General features: G+C 42.9%; 1 protein-coding gene across 4 annotated transcripts in view; it reads left to right on the forward strand.

The window, feature by feature from the left end:
• The first annotated feature begins 2,133 nt into the window (after positions 1–2,133).
• Positions 2,134–21,786, forward strand: part of LOC142584888 (uncharacterized) — a 103,573-nt gene continuing 83,920 nt past the window's right edge. For all 4 annotated transcript variants that reach the window (XM_075695214.1, XM_075695215.1, XM_075695216.1 and 1 more), the window contains exon 1: positions 2,134–3,132. In XM_075695214.1, coding sequence (XP_075551329.1) covers positions 2,989–3,132 — 144 coding nt within the window. In that variant the 5' untranslated portion in view covers positions 2,134–2,988. The remainder of the gene's footprint in view (positions 3,133–21,786) is intronic.

A 21,786-nucleotide genomic window follows, 5' to 3' on the forward strand; every position in this document is an offset into this window, starting at 1 on the left:
GCACAAGAACTCGCTCACCTTCTTTCAATTCAAAGAACGGGTTTGTCGCTGGGTAATTGGATGAAAATATGCATTTCTGTTTATTCCAAGTTGGTTGTGGTAAACTAAGTAGAACAGTTTTATTCTTTCTTGGTGTCGTCTTACCTGTAGGGTCACTAAATTGGCTGTTCGCAAAAGGGCTGATGGGGATATTTTCCAACTATAATAATTATATATGAACCTGACGCATTCGCGTTGGACATTCTCAGGTTTGGTAATAATGCTGTTTGTGTGTGGGTCCCAAACAACTGCTGCATATTCTAGAACTGATCTGATGAAAGTTTTGTATGTGAGTAGTCTAACTTATGTTGGGGATTTACTAAGGGTTCTTCTTAAATGTCCAATTGGCTTCATTGCCTTATTTACAGTGCACGCTGTGTGGTCATTCCATTTCAGATCTGATATAATTATGACTCCTAAGTATTTGTATTTTGTAACCTGAGATAAGGTGTTGTTTTTTAATGTGTAGTGGAACTTCAAAGGATTGACTTTGCGTGTCACAGTCATAGCTAATGTTTTTTTTTTATAATTGATGTTCATTTGCCAAGTTAAACAGCAGGCCTGAATTTTACGTAGAGGCATATTTAACAATTCCTGATCGTCGTGGCTCAAGATCTCATGGTAAAGTATACAATCATCGGCAAACAGGAGTAATTTACTTGATATATTTGCAGCAATATCATTTATAAAAACCAAGTAAAGCAATGGTCCCAGGACGGAGCCCTGAGGAACACCGGACTCTACAGGGGCAGAGTCAGAACCGATTCCATCAATATGTACTGTATGATGCCTGAATGATAGGTATGCCGCTAGCCACGCGAGCAATTCATCGGTTTTAAGGATAGGTTCAAGTTTCAAAAGCAGTTTTTGGTGGCACACTCTATCAAAAGCTTTCACGTAATCCAGAAATATAATGTCTATTTGATTACCCATATCTAACGCTGCTGCGAGGTCATGGACAATTTCTAATAGTTGCGTTACCGTGAAATGTATGCGACGGAAACCATGCTGTCGGCTATCAATAATGCAGTTTTCCTCAGCAAAAGTGGAAATATGTGCGAATATAATGTGCTCGAGTGTCTCCTCACATGTAGATAATAAGGAAAATTGGCCTCTAGGAAGAGACAAGAGATCGGTCGCCGGTTTTCGGTATCGGTGTGATTTCAGCATGTTCTGCACACGACAACGTTTTATCAAATATCAAACATAAGCACTTTGCGCACCATTCGGCGTAGCGGAAGAGAAAGGAAGCAGGAATGCCGTCAATTCCTGGCAACTTTCTGATATCTGAATTGAGCAGAAGTGACAGTGCACCGTCTTCACTAATAGATAGATTACTTATTGCAGGAATTTCGTCAAAAGCATTGAATTGTGGAGTTACATCATATCCCTGGTGAACACGGAACAGAAATAAAGGTTTAAGGCAATCGCTAAGTCTTTTCGATCCGTTACGGCAGCACCATTTATCAAAAGGTCCCAAACTGATTGCTTCTTTGGCGACAAGTGACGCCAAAATTTTGCTGGCGACGCAACAAGAAACTCTTTTAAACGTAAAGTTTATAACATTCTTTACTTTTTTACAGCATTCTTGAGAATCAGTCGCAGTTCAGATAACTGGTGTAGTTTCGTAGTTATGCGCTTCAGGCGCAGTGCTGCTCATACAGAGTTAACTTTTACCTTTTGAATTCTGCATAAGAAGCCAGAGGTGGCCCCACGATGACCGTTGTTTGAATGCCATGACTCGGAGACATTCTCAGCGCCCTGAGCAGTACTGCTCTTTTTCTCTGTAACCACGCGCACTGTAAAGCGTGTTTCTCCTGAGTGCGTGCGCGTCCCTGCCTTACCGCGCGCACCGCCCTCAAGCGACGGGTACCCGGCGCTCTGTCCACGGGGCAATGGAGAAGATGAACGCCCCAGCATCTTCCGCCTCCGGGATCCTGTTTGTTCTCCAGCCGTCTTTCACTCTCCCGCAAGCAGCGGCGTCCCATTGGATAGCCTAAACCTTGACGTCCGCGCAGCTTAGCCAGTCCCCGCCTCCGCTCGCTCCGCCCTTTCCTCCCGATCTCTCACCGAATCGCGCCGTCCCGTGGCGGAGGCGTTTCGCTCGCGAACCCGTCGAACAGGCTCGGAGCAGACGACAAAACCTGGCCGGCTGCCGGCGGCGTGCAAATGGCGAGAGGTCGCTTGTAGCAAAGGGAACACGCTGTTCGGTGGTAGCGTGGACGGTGCAAGTTTGCGGTCCGAACGAGATCTGAACGTGGATTTGTGAGTGTGTGATTGGTGTGTCGTGCCCTGGACAGCCGCCGAGTGCTCGCTCTCATTTAGTCCTGTGTCGTCCGAGAAGCCTCGCGTTTTCGCAGGTTTGAGGAAGCAGCACTTGCGCCTCTCTGGCCTCCTGTCTAGTGCAGTGCAGGAGCTGAATGGAAGTTGACCTTCGACCTTGGTTGTGTTGCCTCCAGTGTTACCAGTGACGGCGCGGCATGCAGAGCAATCGCGGCTTCTCTTGCCCTCGCAGCAGATGAAGCCGAGCCAACTGTAGTCAGCGCAAACGCGGTGCCTGACTCGCTAAAAACGCGAAGCTCGGTCTTGAGTAAACAGAGCCGCAGGACACTTGCAGGACAACCTTTGAAGCGCGTCATCGGGACCTGTCTGACCAGCATCCGAGGCTGATAAGAAGACGAACCGAACATCTGTCTCCTAGGCATTAGCAGGCTCGAACGTAGGAAAATCGACGTACGCGACCGACCGCGTGCGGCGAACTGCCGATAACGTTGGTGTCGTGTCGCGCACTTCACCGACGACCGTGCTCCGCGCCCGCAGGACAGCGGGGGAGGCTGACCGCGGCCTCGCTGCCGCCTCCCGTGGTCGTCGCTGTCGTCGTACCCCACGGGTCCCAGCGGCAGCGTGGGTTGGTGGGAGTCTGATGCGACGGCGGCGGCGGCAGCCAGGATGAGCTGCACCGAGGTCATGTACCAGCCTTACTCGCCCTACTTTCCCTACCACCAGCGGGCGGCCGCCGCCGCCGCCTCGTGCCCCGGCGCTGGAGCCGCGTCCGGCATCGCGGCCGCCCAGGCCGCCTGCCTTGACTACAAGGTGAGCGCCCTGGCAGAATGGCATATATATACATATACATACAGGTGTAGGCACTGGGTATACTTGATAGGGGCATTGGATTGTAAAGCCGGCAAGATGGAACTTCAGAACGATGTGCTAGCAGGCCGGTAGCTTTGATATATGATTACATATATCTTAACGCTTGGTTTGTTGTTCTTATACAGGTTGTATATATAAGGTACGTAATCAAGTTGAAAGGAGTTCGCATTAATTGCTGGGTTCTCTGGTGGCTATAGCACCGAGGGAAGGATTCGATTAACGCGAGCCTCTGTCCGTTCACTGGCATTTATTACAATGAGAAAAAAATTTGGGTTCCGTTGAGTTAAAGTGATCATTAGAAATGAAGTAGTGCAGTAGCCATAGGCAAGACGAATGTACTTTTTTGAAATGTGTGCGTATGACTCTTTCCCAATGGGACGCGAAGTAAACGGAGTGTTCTTCAATAGAATTGAGTGCATTACTCAGTGTTCCAGTGTAACGCTACTGAGACTGCCAGTCGATCTGAAAAATGTACTTTTTGTGGCTTCAATAGTTTAGTATTCAACTTTGAGTCAGTTACGACTTAACCTTGCAAATTGGTGATGAATGAGATGACAAAACTGACAAAACAAATAAGTAATCTTGTAACATTAACGTGCTTAGAGTATCGTTTTCTTAGAATGTGTAGTTACTTTGTATTATTTTGTTGCATCATCCATGTTTTCTCCTTCAGAATGTAAGTTTGCCTGTGTCTGTATAGTAAACGTCATAAGTTTTGATTGTTCGTTTGATGTTATCATATGCTGCGACGTACATTATGAACGAATCGGCATATAGGCTTCCTTTGTGAATCAGAATTCCAAGCGGCGCTGACTGGTATAAGCTTGCATGTTGTGACTCCGTGCGGAAATTAAATTAATGTCTACGTGTTTGACGTCCCATATCCACGACCTGATTTTGAGGCACGATTTAGTTAGAAACTACGGATTCATTTTGACCACGTGCCTCCATGGTTGTCTTTAACGGATGTCTAAACCTATAAGTACACGAGCATTCTTGCATTCCGCCTCCACCGCGGCATCAAACCCACGACCTCAGGCTCAGCATGCGCAACGCCATAGCCGCTTATCTATACCGATGCTGGTAAATTTACTGTAGAACGCGCAAGACCAAAGATAAAGGGCACGGACAGATGCTGATGTTGAAATCCTTACAGCCAGATAGCGCGTCGGTTTGTCCCTTTCGTACCCCCTCCGGTGCGTTCTGTGCCAAGTAAGTTGCACCAGAGATTGCGGTCGCATCACGGAACCGGTTGGTTTCCTCAGGCGGACAGCTTGCAAAAACGGAGCAATTCGTGCGTGCGGTGCATGCATGTATATTGTTCGGACGAAATCTTTATTTTTACGGCTAAAGCAGTCAATATATAGCTCTGTAATGGGTTGCCTCCGTCAGCCTTCATCCATCCCGTTACGCGGACTATGAGTGGACCGCGAATTCGTAGCGGTGTCCTCGAGTCGATTCTGCGCGCAACTCTTACCCCGACACAATACCTGCATAATACGTGCACATTAGGCTAATAATGGGTGTCACAGAAGCAGACGGACCCGATCAACGATTACATAGCAGGGATGGAGCACCTGCAAGTTATTGCACTGCGTCAGATGTTACGTACAAATGCAGGCAAAACGCGGTGTATAGGGTATAGCCGAAGAAACGCTTAAAAGAAAACATTGACATATACCACCACCGCTGCTGGGATTCGAACTCATGCAAGCAGACGGGGAGTCGGTCTGGTTGCTCGATGCTCACAACAGACAGACCTAGAATTGAACTCACGTCATTGCAGCGATGGGCACTTGGTAATCGGATGCGCTAAACATGCAAAGTACTCGCGCGAAATAACTATATTCTCCGTATTTACGGAGTCTGAGAGAGATGCCATCTCTACATGCATTTCGGAGCACACAACAGTCCGAGGACGAGGATGACTTTGAGCACACTGCGTAGCAGTTGTCCTTAGAAATATACCAACATATTGGCGAGTATAACTCATTGTAGTGAAATCAGTCTGGTTGCACAAAGAGGTGCACATGGCAGTGGGAATGGATGATCAGCCTCAAGCGTAACTCATACGCAGAATCATGACATATACCCATGTTATTATGCATACCCAGATCAGTAGGTTCGTGGACAGCAGTGTCGAAAGATCAAAGGCGTCACTACCAACAACAACTTCACAATGACAGCAGCACAAAGTTCTTTGCAGAGTAGCCCCCACGATTCACGGAGGACAAGTGTCGTTCAGTTGAGCGCAGGAAATGCATTGGATTTTTTTTTTTCTTTCCCGTAAGTGGCACGGCATTCTTACGCTCCTGACAGCCATTCTAAATGTTATTGCCTCCGAGGCACATAATTCCCAATTGGGGCGATCGAAACGACTCGTCGTAGTTGAAAAGTACATCATACAGATTATTATAACGTAACACAATTATGGGTCCTAACCCATATTATATTCTCATATGCATAGTTCATTGCTACGTAATGTATCTCCCACAAATGTAGTTGTGCGCACCATACGGAAGAATTTGCACAATGATTTCCCTAAACAACAATTTTCTTTCTTTGATATCCCTTTAAAAATATTTCAGACATTTCATCTCTCGCAAATATTTTTTTTTTGTTTTGGCACATCGAACGAAACCCGACTTCCACAACATCCCTTTAACTGCTGGCTCTTTAGCTGTTTGTATGCGTAGCGGTTGAGCTAAAATATTTGAGGCGCAAGCACGAAACGAAATCATGTGGTGATTTTCACAAAAAGAGAATGCTGCTGGCGCATTGAGTTCCGAGCAGAAGGATTCGTCGAAGTCTGCTCTTCTTGCTGTCTCGATTAAAGGCTATAGCCTTTAATATCCAGCCTATACGCCGTTACCTCGAGCTATATATAGCTCGAGGTAACGACGTATAGCCTGGATATTTTGTAAGTCGCGGGCCAAATTCGCAAAGCTTGTCGATCGTGTACGAGCCGTTTTGCTACCGGCCGGCCACTATCACTAGTATTACATCCAAAATGACGAAGTAGCTGACACAACGTTCTCGCGAAAATAATTTTGCGTAATAACTCACTTTATATACTGGCACTCTTTTATTTATTTTTTTAAACGTAGCATTCGTCATCCGAAGTGGTTGATCCTGGCGAGAACGGAAGCATGGTCACGTCCGCTCCAATGGCGAATGTCGGTTACACATAGCCGAGGTTGCTTATCTTTGACAGTTTTCTGAGGACGTGAATGTAATTCCAAGCCGACGTCGGGATCTGCAGTCGCTGCTGTTATATATGCTGCCGACAGGCGTGCATAACTTGAGCGCTCACAAGCTTCGTGCTAGTCGGTTCGGTATGTTGCAGTAATCACGCGTACGCGTTGTGACGCACATGCTTCATGCGCAATCATGTCTACCTGACGTTGCTTTCAGGCTTTAAAAAAACGTCTCTCGAGGCATCGTGTAATCACATCGCTAACCTAGACCATATGCTCTGGCGTTGCCCCTCGTTACGAGGCACTGAACAAATCAATGAGGACAAGTGGCTCTCCGCTATCAAGAGCCCCTACGCCGGGGCGCAACTATGGGCTGTCCAGAGGGCCCACGACGCGGCGGTCGGGCAAGGCCTGACTATCCCAACATGGGAGCGGCCCGCAGCGCGCCGAGTCGCGTACCTAAGGACCTTTATTAAAGTTTTGCATCCATTCATCTATCGAGGCATCGTGTTGAAGAAAGAAAGAAAATAAGGCGACGGCAGAAATGGAAAGACATGCCGAAGCACATCAATAGGGTTGAAATAGTTCAACATTCCAGAAGTGGCAGTAAAGAGAAAGATAATTAGAATTGTATTAGTAAATCGCTATTTTGCTATTCAAAAAGGACACTCTCACCATAAGAAGACGTATGGTAAGCCCGAAAAAAGGAACGAAAATGCTAAAAATAGATAAGGAAAGAAAAGAAACTATAAGAAAGAAAAGAAATTGAATATATTGCGACGCGGCATTGAAGTTCCCACACCGTCTCTCAGTATTGTCGGAAATTTTGGTGACGCCCGTTCTGGCTTAGTTAAATTTGTATCGGTAAAGACAGATTACATTCTATTCTAAAACAGCAAAAATCGAATGCACCTTAATACAAGAACTTTTTTTAAGCCCCGCAACGGCCCGAGTACAGAAAGTTATTTTATATCTGTGACAGTCACGTACCCGGGATTTTTTTTTTTTGCGGGGGGGCCCAACCTAAGGTAACTTGTCTCTGCAAATGAGGGGGGGAGGGTACCTTTAATAGTACAAATGTGAATAACTCCCACCGTTCGCCATAAAAGCGCGTAAACCCACCAGAAAGAAATGAAATAAAGTGTATTTTACAGGTACGCCTTTCCGATACACCTGTCTTTTACATGGCAAACAAAGAACCACGTCAAATGGACTCGCGCAGTAAAGAAGCGCAGGAAGAACACTGCCAAAAACACGTCAGGAAGCGAAAGTGTAAAATAAAGATTACTTTAGTAGAATAGAACTTAAAAAAATATCAGTTGGAAACAAAGACACGCGGACCGCGCGGAGGTGTGTTACTCCGTCAGCCAATTAGAGAAGCGAACAAAATCGTCGCCATGCGGCCTTTTCAGGATGGCGTCGTACTTGATACCTCCGGAGCGTCTGCTGTTCTTGAGTCTTTTCATCAATCAATTAGGTGTGCAACAGACATGGACCAAATGTATGGAGACTGAACATTTCACTCATCAAAAGTCCGCGGTGCCGTTCATTTCACTGCTGAACTCGTTTTACTCATTAAACTTCACTGCCCCATTACGTGAAACTTCACAACAAATAGTTGTGGCAAAGCAAGCGTGTTATTTCAGTTCAATAAAGAATTAGGCATTCGCCATTCCACCATAATAGGCGAGGGAAAAGGCATAAAATTACGCACTAATAATTTTATTTTTTGTAGTTGTGGCCTTATTTGGGTAACAGAAAAAGTTTGAAGAACGAATTATTTGCAGTATCGCGGAGGAACAGTGGCTGGCTCTTATGAGGGCGTGGGCGCGGCTTCATTGCCGACTTAAGTTGTATCCGACTATACTAGCGTTTTTTTTTAATTATCTCTGGAAGAATTATACACACTAAGAAAAAAAAGAGTACCGCTTACTCTTTTCGGAGAGTCTGGACTCGCCACGTATACGACACACTTTGTGGGAGACACCCGAACTCTCTTTCGGCAGAGAGTCCCGAGACTATCTGTGCTCGATACAAGGTGGTTACGTGACTCCGCACACAATAGTCATGCACACTCTCTTGTAGTAGTCTCCTAACCTTCTCAAAAGGGTTACACGACTACTGCTGAGGGAGTCCCGTTAACTATTCTGCATGAGTCAGACGAGTCAAGATAAAGGGTCACATGACCACTGCTCAAGGATTCGGGCAACTAGTCGTGATGAGTCTGACGACTCCAGCAGTGTGTGTCAAGTTACCCTTAGTGTGTGGTGCAGGAGTCTTGCAAATAGAGTAAAATAACTAATGCATGTAAGTCGTTTGACTCTCGGATGGCAGTGTCGAGCCGCTTTTCAAAATGTGTCACCAACTTTTGCTGTAAGTACACACGACTACGGCTAGTTCTCAAGATGACTACTGTGAAAAGACAACGTATAAGAACCCATAGCAAACTTGCCAAAAAGGACGTGGCAGGTTAGCAACAATAAGTTAACATTTCATCACCCTTTGTTGTCTTCTGGAAAATTCAAATGTATTAGTCAGCACAGAATCACCATGAAAGCAAGACAGTTCTCATTACTATTAAACTGGAATCAATAGCCAACCAAGCAAAACAGCCTTAAATAAACATCCAATATGTAGCCTGCAGGTGCATATGCATGACACTGCAATGCAACTCAGAACCATAATGAGACCCCAAAATATTAGGTAACTCATGTAGAAGTTCAATTAAGCACTGCACAAGTCTCTAATGTCAAAACATTTATAAGTCAAACCTATTTCACTGTTCTTCGAGACGTGTTTTTATTTAGAACTTACGACTTAACATATTAAGCAAGTAAGCTAGACATAACAAATAAAAAATGCCGCACTTATGTACAAAGGAGACCCAGATAATCAAGTGCAATAAACAATATTCCAACATAGATTACATAATCTATGCGTTACACTATGCTTGCTGAAAACAACTGGTCGGCAATTGATAATCCAATCTAACAGTAAGAACAGCTGTCTTACCTTATGGTACTCTTGTTGGCACTTTTCCCCCACAACTTGTGCGTGTTAGTGGCAGTTGAAAATTGATCTGAAAAATACAACATTAAAAAGTTGTGCATCAATTTTATTTTGTCATACAACGTGCAACAGTGTATAAAAGCTTCACAACAGATATTACAAAAATAAATACAGCAAAATTTATACTAATTGTTTATTTATGTTGACAAACATACTTTTTCAAGACGAAGTATAATAGCTGACACAGACAATTTAACAGATTGCAATACCCACTAATACAAATCCTGCCATATTGCAAACAGGCTGACAAAATATGTAGCACAGGTAGCTGTATTTTGTTATGGCAAAGATTGCACATGAATAATGAGGACAAGGGAGGAAGCAGAACACATAAACAAACTATACCCAGCTGCATGCATGCAGCTGTAGCAATACACATGGTGCACCAATGTCCAAAAGAAAGAGGAAGATGTGAGGAAGGCTTCTTTTACTCATCACATGCTATCCTGTAAGAGCAGATTATGCACTGGCTGTAATATACCCTCAGCACACACGTAAATAAGTTACATTAGGTGCCACATTTACAAATCACTCATACAATGTTCTTGTGATTGTCCTTATTCAGATTTTTAACTTGGAAAGCATGACTGAGTAACATAAAGCCTCCCTACGGCTTGGCACATATACAGAAAGAAGTGTTTCTATAAACACTGGAAGTCATGGAAGGATGACTGACACATACCTCTTTTAATTCTTTTGTCTTTATGATTATCTACCACAGTAGTCTTTTGTAGAGTGAAACACATCCAGATAATACACTATGGGCAACAAAGTGTGAATACCTATTCTTGATTTCTACCTTTCTCTGGTGTCCCGCTAAGGTAAGATTGGTGCAAAAAATTGTCTTCTCAATGTATGCGTTCCCACAAAACAAAACAGGAGCAGATGATAAGCCACATTAATGGTGCGTGAAATAAAACATCTGTTCTTAACTTACCACTGCCATTCCAATCTGGTGCGATTTTCTGCTTTGATGTGCACTCTAGCACAGGTGCTACGCAGTTCACTTGGTGCCCAAAGCAACTCTCACACCATAGCAGGATGTCAATATTGTTTTTCAAATTCTAAGCGAAACTCTGGTTATGGGGGACAATTGCAAACTTAGTTTTGCTTTGTATCTTCATAATGTTGTAGAGCAAGGTAGAAAGCAACAGATATTTATAATTTGGGTTGCCACTGTGCAATGCATGGATATGTTTCAATGAATGATAAAACTACGTGGTAGATAAACATATGAAAAATAAGAGAATTAAGCTCGAAGTCTACCATATCAGTAACTGGGAATATTATGTGTAATTGAAATTTTGTAATTCCCATTGATGAAGAAACACTTTTGACAATATGTGCCAAGGCAACTAAGTCACTCATGCTCACAAAGGAAACAAAATAAAAACAAGCAAGATTGCAAGAAGTTCCAACTTGCAACCTAAAGTGAGACACCTCACATGACTGACTTATGTATTTACTGAGCATAAATTACATCTAGCGCATAATCTGCTTGTACAAGATGACGAAAAATGAGTTACTGCTGCTTTCTCTCTGGGGAATTTGGCTCTTCTGAACACATGCACATTGTGTGGCACAGCTGCGTGGATGTAGCTGGGCACAGCTGTTATTCAGCGTCAGTCTGTTTTTATGGACCTGTACTATTATCGTTGTAATTTATAATTAGCGAATAGCCTAACTATTGGGTTGATCCGCTCCATTTTAAACAAAACATACTGACAGATTTCCCTGTTTATCGCTAACAAAGAGATGGGTACATCATTTCAGATTTCAAGAAACAGCTGTGGAACAGAACAAATGCTGAAGACCGAAAATCTACAACGACCAGTACCTTTCTATTAAATGCCATGTAATAGCTCTTTCTGCAATGAATACCATTATTATCAAAAATTGTAGCCTGAAAAAATAATTGGCAAATATTTACAAAAGCGACAGGGATTAGAACTGCACGTTAATTTCAAATGTCTTCTTAAACAAGATCACAATATTTGAAGTTTCATTAACTTCAGCAAAACGCTGACATCCCATTATTGAAGCTAGTCAGTGCTGAAGGTACTGTTAGCTTGTAGGAGTCCTCAGACTGGCAGCTCTGAAATATTTGTCACCATACTTGGTGGAACATGCTTTGCTCTTTCAGATATTACTTTGCCAAAAAGCCTTCTGTAAGCCTTGTGTGACAATTCTGTGTGGAAGAGAAATCTATTTGATCATTACTTTTTGGGTATATGTATCTCAGAACTGGTGCTAGTCCGAGTTCTTACAAAGTAGACGTTATGGAGTACTGTAATTTTAATGCCTGCCACTGCTATAAATTTCTGGTAGTGAAAATTGTCGCACTTTCATGAAGCAGCTATGTTCAATAATTAGTGGCAGTCACCGCTGAAACACTCAGTACAAAACACAACATAAATACATGGAGTCAAAATATAAATGTCCAACAAGGTCACGCCTCAAGTCTACATTTCACAGAGCTGTCTTTTTTTCTGTTAGTGTGCCAATACCAATCGCACATTCACAAACATTTTAGTATTGCACTTCTGGTAAATGCAGGAAAATTCACCGTCTTTAACAGAAGCCCTTGGGAAGACAGCCCAGAATCACTTCCACAAGAGGACTTGCCTTAAGCTTTGCATCGCTATGTTGTAGGTCACTGTAGCAACGGGAACGTTTTTCTGATTGAATATTACTCGAAATATTTTTATTATTTGTACTAGAGGTTTGAAAAGAGACCCAATTGTAGAGTGCTTCATGCAGATTTCATATATTCCATTAGCTTCTGTTTAGCTGCTTCTTGAGTTATGTCCTACACAACAGCAAAATATAGTCATATTTGCAGGCACTTTCTTGTGTATTAAATTTTCACAAAAAGCAGTGTGCTGCAGTTAACTCAACTCCCTGTAGACTGCAAGGTGCCGATATCTATTCAAACAGCACGTAAAGTTACTAGAAGTATGCAAGATTAGTAGGCAGGCAGGCCTGCATACTAATCTTGCATACCTCTCATGTACTCTGAAAAAAAATTATTGAGAATACTTCAATAATTTTTTCACACAATAGCATGAGAATGAGCTGGTGCACTTATAATTGTCCTACACAAATTAAATTTCGCGTACATGCTCCTCAAGATAAGCAGAACACCAATATCTAATTGAAATTACAATCTGCAAAAATTATTTAAAGTGGCCTAATATTTTTTGCATAGTTCCAGAAATTGTACAAGCTGTTTGGATAGGTATCGCATCTTTGCGGTATACAACTAGCTAAATAAGATACAGCATGAAACTATTTGTAAAACTTTTATAAACAAGTGCCCATAAAAATATATTGCCACTATGTAGGACATAACTAAAGAACACCAGCTACACAAAAACCAATGACAATTCAAATCTACATAAAACTCCCTATGAATGGCCGTACATTCAAATTTCTAGCACAAATAATTTAAAAAGTTGTTTCGAGGAGCATTTCCCCTAAAGTGGGTGTCAGTGTTTCTACCAAAGGGTTACAAAATACCCTGAGGCATACCATAGGGAGTATTATATATAGCACACACACGCATCTGCCTAAAAAGCCCCATGCCCTGCTTGCATTCCTTAGACATTTTTCTGCGTTCTGTTGTATGTCACCGTTTGCATCCCTTAACACTGACGGCGCAAACCCCAAAAAAAAAACAGCCTATTAACACACTGAATCTTTAGGCTGTAAAGGGGTTGTATGCGAATGGGGGCAGCCAACTCTAGCATGAGAATAAAGAAATATTTGTTCTCGCATTAATGAAACCAGTCAAAATATAATCTCGCAAATGTGGAAATGAATGCACGAAGAACCTTGCCGATTGTTACATTAGTGTCCCGAACAAGATCTTTTGATGTTTATAATTCCTAGTTTAATTCACTTTCCTATATTAACTGGGCTCTGATATAGAATACTAAGTGTAGGAGACTAACCCAGGCCTGGAAGCCAATATTTAAATCTGAAATAGACATTCATTCCCCGACCACATGGCACTGCTACGTCATCAGAAGAAGCATGCATCCATGGACATATAGTCTGTAAAATTATTTTTACATGATCTGTAGCGTTACTCTTGCACTAACAAATTCTGAAAATTAGGAAATACATCTGCTATTTAAAGCACTGTTGCAAACCCGTGTTTTTGAGAAATGCAATACTCAAAAGGTGTAATACAACCAATGTGTGCATGAAACCTATGCAGCTGCCTTTGACATTCGTCAGTGTGGCAAATAAGCACTGAGAAATGCCAAGGGTATCATAGCTTTCATGTTTCAAACCTTGTATGCGAGTACCAGTATCTTTGCAGTGAAAGGAAGTCACATTATTACCAGACTCATGAGGGGAATTTGTTTCTCTAGTTCAATATGTTCTTCCTTGTGCTCCTATATCCTTGAGTTTTTCAAAAATAACGGGTGCTTGAAATAAGTGCTCTATATTGCTCTCAAATTTATCCTGCACCAGAGCCTGTGTTATGTTACATTTCTTGAACACATTGCAGTGCTGTAGATTATCAAAGGAAGAAAAAATGCAGTAAGTTCGCATTTTAGCCTTCTGTACAACAAGAATTAAGAACCTATCAATTACATCCACAAGTACAAAAGTACTACGAGAAACGGGGCTTAAAGGCAGGTATACATTAGAATAGCAGGAGCTGATGGTGAGAATTCTAAGAGAAAGGAACTATTAAAAACTAGATACTAAAGACACATATGAATTATAATAACAGAAATATTTGCAAAGAATTTGAAGAGACAAATAGAATCTCTGTTCAAATCACTCCACCCCAACACTCATCCATGGTTCGATAAGTGATCACAGTCGGTGATGCTGTTTGGATAGATGAAAGTGAGGCACAGCTGTCAAATAGATAGCACATGTAGAGGGGTCACCAAAGGTTGCACGCTGGTTGCACAGCAGGTTGCCTTGATCTCCGGACTCCCTCGACCCTGATGCGTTGAACCTGGTTATACGTCGTTTGCACGAGGCCTGGCCCGAGTGTGCGGCATGGCTTGGGTAAAATTTGAGGCAACCTGAAAAACACAGATCCATATATTTAGCCCCAAAATATTCTGTACCATAGGGCAAATCTGAAGTTTACCCTCTGCACATAGCAGATGATGAAAACAGACACAAGTCACCAGACTCAAGGTATATAAATGTGCAAAAGTGGAAATGAATGCAAAGAGCTGCTTATAGGATGGAATCCTTCATTTTGTCTTTTGTGGATCAATAATAGTATATTAACATAAAGTGTACATGACCCTCCCTATTTGTGTAGGTAGGCTATTCCATGCCAGCTGTTCCAACCTGGCACACGACCACTTGGAATTTTATTTTGAACACTGAGGGCCCTTCAATATAGAACAAATCACAATTTCACGCAATACTTAAAGCAAAAAAAAATTTTACTGGCATAAACATTATGTCAAATTTTGTGTAACACACCAAAGAATGCATCATAAAATGGCATAGCCAAAAATATGGTTCCTTCATTAAGAGGGCCGAATCTTTAACGACAATGAAGAGAGGCCTTACACCAAAAACTTAACTGCTTATTAGCCACGACTCAGTTTATTATGGCTGATTAAAAATGGACAAAATGGCTTATTAACTTTATTTTCATAGAAGTGACCTACAGCAAAAGCTGCAAATTTATGCAATCTATGTGTTTAGGACTTGGCCTGTGTGCAAGAATGGTATCAGAAAGATACATTATGCAGCAGTGCAGAGAGAGGAGGATGAACTTGGAAAAGAAGTCAGTTTTGGCGTACGTTTATCGGCCTACTTACCATTGAGGCAGCCCTAGTAAATTTATGCCAAATACCATGTATGAGAGTACATTGTATTGTTTTTAAATTGGTAAAGCTTTATCAAAGTAGTTTTTGTGTTAAGCAAGAAAAAAATTGTACAAGTGGTCTCTTGTAGTTTCAAAATTTGCATCGCATTTCGCCTAATACACATAGCCTCTTGGCGGCTAAGACAAAATGCATGGACTTGAGCATCCCTGCACGGATAGCAGGGAGTCTAAACTGCTTCGAAGTTACTTCTGTTATTGCTGAGTGACTACAAGCCATTTCACTCAAAAAGACGCCGCTTAATTACAGGTATTTACCTGAATTTTTCTGTCGGCTGTCAGCCTGCTGGCATCATCACTAAGGCTGCCAACTCCCTAGTGGACATATTCGGGACATGGTGGCGGCAGGATGCAGGGGTAGGAGCCGCCAGAGTGCACCTGCAACGAATTTGCACAAATGTTCTTAGTCCTACCATGTTACGATTTACAATAAAAATTGAGCTGTCTGTGTAACATGGCTACCAATACAAATAAAGATAAACAGTTAGGTCCTACGACACAACTAGAAGCCCGACAAAAAAAAACAGTACTTATGTTTATGAAAATCCAAACAATAAAACAAAAATGTGTAACTGGTTTGTGCATGGAAGCTCGGTTTAAACCTGAGCTCATACCATCAAGTGACCTGCTAGTCAACTGTAAGCCTGCCACCTTAAAATGTCATTGTAAATTCTTTTACATGCATTATGTTAAGCTTCATTAATACAAGTTCAAAATCTTTTAATATAAGTAAATCACCAAGGTAATTCAATTAACGAATTCCAGTGGTCGTTAATGCAACAAAGTGCAAGCTCAGAATGAAGCTGGCCAAACTCGGCAGTGAAAAATAACAATGTGATTCTCTACATCTTGTGTTCCTGGTTTTCGCTCTAGCACTGGAATATACAAGAATTTTGACATTCCTGATATTTCACCCTGCTAATTTTTATGCCATAATGCATAATACTTCAGCAAGAGCAATGATGCTTTCTTTTAACTGTAAATAGTGATAGAACAAGAAAATTTATTGGAGCCAACGTTTTGAGAAGAAAAATCTTCTCTGTCGAAATATTGGCTCCAGCGATTCTTGTTCAACGGCTCTTCATCAGTTCACGTCTCTGTCTTCCTGTGTACCTCTGTACTTTCAATGTTATGTCGATAAAACTGTAATAACGGATCATTAGTAAATGTAGCTGATGAGGAACTTGGGCTTGTGGGTAGATAACAACAGAATAACTGCGCAACGTAGAGATACGGACAAAGGAGGCTTGTGTGTGTTGTCTCTTCCAGCCATGTCTCCCCTTTGGGCGATTACTCTGTCTAAATGTAAAACTGTTACCCTTTGCACAATAATAGTAAAATGCATAAAGACAGGAAAGTGGACACAAAAATTACAACAAATGGCATCATATGCTAATGAGATATGCAAAAGTGCCTGCTACGATCTGTCTCACCCATAACGTGCTGGATAAGATGGCGTCTTCTTCTGGATGTTGGTATTTCTTGAATACCTAAAGTAAAGTGCATTTCAAAATTACAAAAATACACAGAACAACAGCAGTAGCAGAAGAGACAACGCATTGTTTAGTAAAAGAAAGTAAACTAATCTCTGATACACCGCAGACGAAATTTCCTTTATTAAATTAGTAGAAAAATACACCACACCTCATCTCATTCAATGCTGTGAGCGTTTCTTGGTACAAGAAAAAAAGGTATTTCTGCATGAAAACAGTAAAATAATCATAGCCTTCTACTTTTACAAAATACGCTACAGCGACTAAGCCAACTACTGCTGTATATACTTAAAATTGTTATATGCACATTGCAATAGCCAAGACAGGATAAATTTGGGTTCATATGCAGCTCACCGGGAGATACAACTTTGCAATCAACTCATTTCTGCTTGCCAAATATCTGCACTAACATAAGACTACAAATAAAAAGACCCTCTTTTTCATAAAACACCGGACTCAAAATAGAAAATCCAGTAGCAATATTACAATTTCACCACATAACACAGCCAGGTTTTGTAAGCCTAGTAGGATTTACTATATAAATGTTGCAGCATATTCATGCTTTCAAATATTTACAACCGTGAAAATAAAGATTAAGTAAAAATAATACATTATATATAGGCTTAGATTGTGAGCTAATGTGTTTTCTACTTACAGCCAAATGCACAAAAAATTTGTTCTCTTTCAGCGCTTTTAAAGCGCTGTGTCTGTTCGCTTGTGCATGCAGCCGCTTTACCGCTCTTAAAATTTCTGTGCTGCCACATCGCCTGACACTGCCGTACAGCGTTGTAGCGCTTTTATTATTCGCGGTAATATACCTAAAGCGCTAGTAAATCTTCAGAATACACAAGCTGCCTTTTCGACTACCTGTCTTCGCCATGCGAAAGTCACACTGGTGCGAGTATTGTATCTACACTTCAAGTTACGCAGTACTTGATATTCTACGTATTTTTCGATGTGACAGGCCACTCGTCACTAAAGTCCTTAAGAACGGTGTTTCTCCTGGCAGTACAGCTTTGCAATAATTTCAGATGCTCTCCTGAGGCTTCCGTCGGTCAGTAGTATTTTCGCATAGATACGCGCACGCATGCCTAAGAAACGTCTGTGAACTGCCAAGAGAAACGTGGCGCAAAATGTAGCCATACCGGAAGGGCCGAGTACGCGCCGTTTGTAAACTCGGAACAAAAGCTGATATGCTTACCTGAGACGTTAAGAGAAATATGGCACAGGTCACTCCCCGCTGGTAGTCGTTCGTATGCATCTGGTCGTCTCTGTCCGTTGCGATCTTCCATATCACAATAAAAGATGCTGTGCAAACCGCAGCACTTCGGGCGCTTGTGACGGTCCGACGAGCTGCACTTGCGCGATGTCGGCAAAGACGAAATAGGCGACACGCTGCTACTGGCGGCGGTCCCCCTCGTCGCAATCACACAGCACGGACAGAAGCTCCCACCGTTACTTGCCGCAACGCCTGGTTGCAGTCGCCCCTAACGCGGCGATTTCAGAACCACTCAACGACAACGTACCCGCGCGTGATGCAGCGCAACTGTAAAATGGCGTCATGCTACTGACGGCTTCGGCTTTGGATCATTTTGTGTCTGTACAACTGGGCAAAACAGTTGCGCTAGTTTCGGTTTTGTTTCCTTGCGTTGAAATAAAAACTGTTTTGCTCACTGATAATTTTACGTTACTTAAGTAATGTTCACGAATGAAACAGCCATGAATTTAACACGCGTCTTGAAATACCCGCTACGTTCACTTGGCAGAAGCAAAATTTGCTCGTCCGAGTGTGGTTGTGTTTGAAATATCTATCGGTGGGCTGTCGGAGCGTGCTCGAAGTGTGAAGACGCGGCGTAATTGTCCTTAATTTGCTTAGCTATAATGGTGCGGCTGCCCTTGATTTCTGTCGAGTGCAGTTTGCTCTGATGTAAGGTAGAACTACAAAGCCACCCATGTTACTGAATGATCTAGTGCACCTGAAGCTGCCAGAACTCCGGTATTTCCTCCACAAGTTCTTGCGACTGTGTGCCGCGATCACCAAATGGGAGCGTAGTCATTTGGCGGAGATTTAGCAACACATTTTCTAGAGCTATCGTTCACCGCTATATCACGACATGGAGAAGCAGCGGGGTTGGTCCTTAGTGAAATTTTCTATTTATTGCGAATTTTGCGATAGCAATTATATGGACACAACCGTCGAAATATATCTGTCGGTGTTGCCGTGACCTTACGCATAAAGTCAAGTGCGATAAGATCCTATCCTGCGCCGTTAGCTGTGCGCGTTAAAAGAAGTGTACGAGGGCGAGCCGAGATGTATAGTGTCTGGATGGGTGCCCCAAGTATCTATAGGTGGTCACGTGATAAAACGCGCGCAAGCCGGGGAAAGGAGGCGCTTATTTAGCACGCTTCTCCTCTGGCCGTTGCTCTAGCCCGGTCTGGCGCCACTCTCGCTCTGTCTTGGAGATAATTTCCGATGGGTGCAAAGCGGCGAGGGCAAGGGGGGGTGAGGGGAAGGGCGCTTTTATTGCGCCATTTCAAGTTTCGGAAGCGCTTCGAAGGATGAGGCAGCAGCAGTGTTCTGTCCGCTCTGTTCGCGCCCTTCATCACGCCGAGGCTGTGACAGCGAGTGTTCGCGGTCATTGAGTGAAATCTGTTCATGTTTGCACGTGCGCGTGTGACCCCGTGCTTGCTAATTTACGGAGTAAGCGATTGTTTACTGCAGTTTATTCAGGTGATGAAACTACGAACCTTGGTTCGTGCAGTTGTTCGTGCAGTGGTTCATGCAGCATTGGGGGGAAACTGCTACATTTTTCTTTTTAAATTTCTAGGGGGTTCAAAAGCAGTGCTGCGTTCGTTAATGTTTGTTTCTGGTCGCGGAACGCAACGCACTCCGGTAGCCCAGTGGCTTTGGTGCTGCGCTGCTGAGCTCGAGGTAACGAGAACAATCACACCCGCAGCAGTCGCGTTCCAATGGGGGCAGAATGCGAAAACGCGCGTATATTGTGCATTCCGTGCGCGTTAAATAACCCGAGCTGCTGAAAATAAATCTGCAGTTTTCCATTACCGTGCGCCTCATAACAAGATCTTGATTTTGGAACCTAAATCCTCAAAATTTAACTTTACGTAGTGCAATTACATTTACAATCGACACTGTTGAGTGCGCCTATACTGAACTTGTTATCTCGTTGCTGTGCTCTCTGTAGTAGCCAATGCTATATTTTTTAGATTTACTTATGGTCAGAATCCAGTTTGACAAATCTGGGTATTCCTTAGCATAGGATGCCAGCGTGTGAGATATTAACAAACATGTTCAAGGAAAATCGATATTTAGAGTTCGATGTAATTGCAGAACATGACAAGCTTGACGAAAGAATGATACACTGCATTACAACCAGGACAGGAAACCGAGGGCCTGCCTAAAACATAAGACGTTATCCGGTGTTTCTTCCCCTGCATTTTAATCTTTCTCTCGCCAGACTCATCTCGAATATCAGAGGAGTCGCGATCTTGCACGACGACTCTTCGCGTGCTATTAAGAGTCAAACGACCCACACACAAATGTTGACTCTTGTTTTGTGACTCTACCCGCGCGAAAATGTGTCTTCGTAAGAAAAAAGAGAGTCAAGTTGCCGTGACTCACTTTTTACTCTCTTTTTTCTTAGAGTGTACAGAAATATATATTTGCGAAACATTAACAGTTCTTTTGGATCCCTCGTTTACTGCTCTAACAATTGCCACAACCGACTCGTAGTGTTATTTGGGGAGTTATGTAACGATGCGTGGCCGCCACTCGCGTACAACCGCGTATGGCGCAGGAAGCTGCGATTCTACACGTACTGCGCCCACCGCGGCACGTTAGAAAAACACCTACGTAAGCACAGCAGAGAAGCGGCTACGTTAGGTGGCTCGAATGATAACTGTAGAAGCGTCATTCAGAACACACGGAATTGTCCTCCACTTCCGGCGACATTTTCTCTACTTCCTTTTCAAATAAAAAGATGTTAATGAATAAATATGTTCAAGAACAACGGCTAAATTTGTTAATTTTGGCTTTTCCTTCCCGTTTGGCTGTTGCCTTGGCTCTCTCCCTTAGTACATCGCTTAATTTTTCAAATTCTTGCGACTCTTGTTTCCAGTTGGCAATTTAGCACGAAAAGAGCTGTACAATTAGGGAAAAACCAGGCGAGTTAACGGGTGACAGTCATATTGCCTATGAGTTTAAGGGTTATTGCAGGCTTTGATGATGGACTCTAGTCTCGCATTATTTTATTTTCCACCTTGTCTAACCCATATCACGGGTATGTGGTTCCAAGCATCTGTCGGCACCGTGGCGAGCCGTCACTCGAGGAAACAATGAAACAAAAAGAAAAGTTAAACGCCATTGGCATTTTCTCTCACAGCAACTTGTTCCATGTGCATACAGACCAGCTGACCACGAACTGAATCCCTTTCCTCGTCCATGGATCAGTCTAAACGAAGAAGGTTGAACTAACGAAGCAACAACGATGCGCGTGACCGTTGAATAGACGGTTACAACTGAATGCATCTCGAGTTAATTGCGCGGGCACCGAATTGATCAGGAAACTGGCCTTCACATCCCAGGAGACGCCGATAACTACCGCCATCCAAAAGGAGGGAGAAAGGCAGCAAAATGTTGACTGCTGAATAGCTATCAAGTCTCAACATTGATTTGGCAGCGCTTTAGGAATGTGTGTGAGAAGCGGTGGCGTGGGCAGGGAGGGGGGGGAGTATGCGTCTTAATTTCGGCCCCCCCCCTTGTATACGTGCCTGATCTGTGACATCACACATATGTACGGGCACTGCAGGTTTAAAAGAATTGAACTTGGGCCTTCACTTTTCTGTTAGGCTATTCAAGCTCTTAGGAGAATTAACAAATTGGTCTTTTACAAAAGTTCTGTATACCAGCCTAAAGAGCTATTATGTTTCTTTGCGGGTCCCA

This window comes from Dermacentor variabilis, chromosome 6 (assembly GCF_050947875.1).
Source record: "Dermacentor variabilis isolate Ectoservices chromosome 6, ASM5094787v1, whole genome shotgun sequence".
NCBI lineage: Eukaryota > Metazoa > Arthropoda > Arachnida > Ixodida > Ixodidae > Dermacentor > Dermacentor variabilis.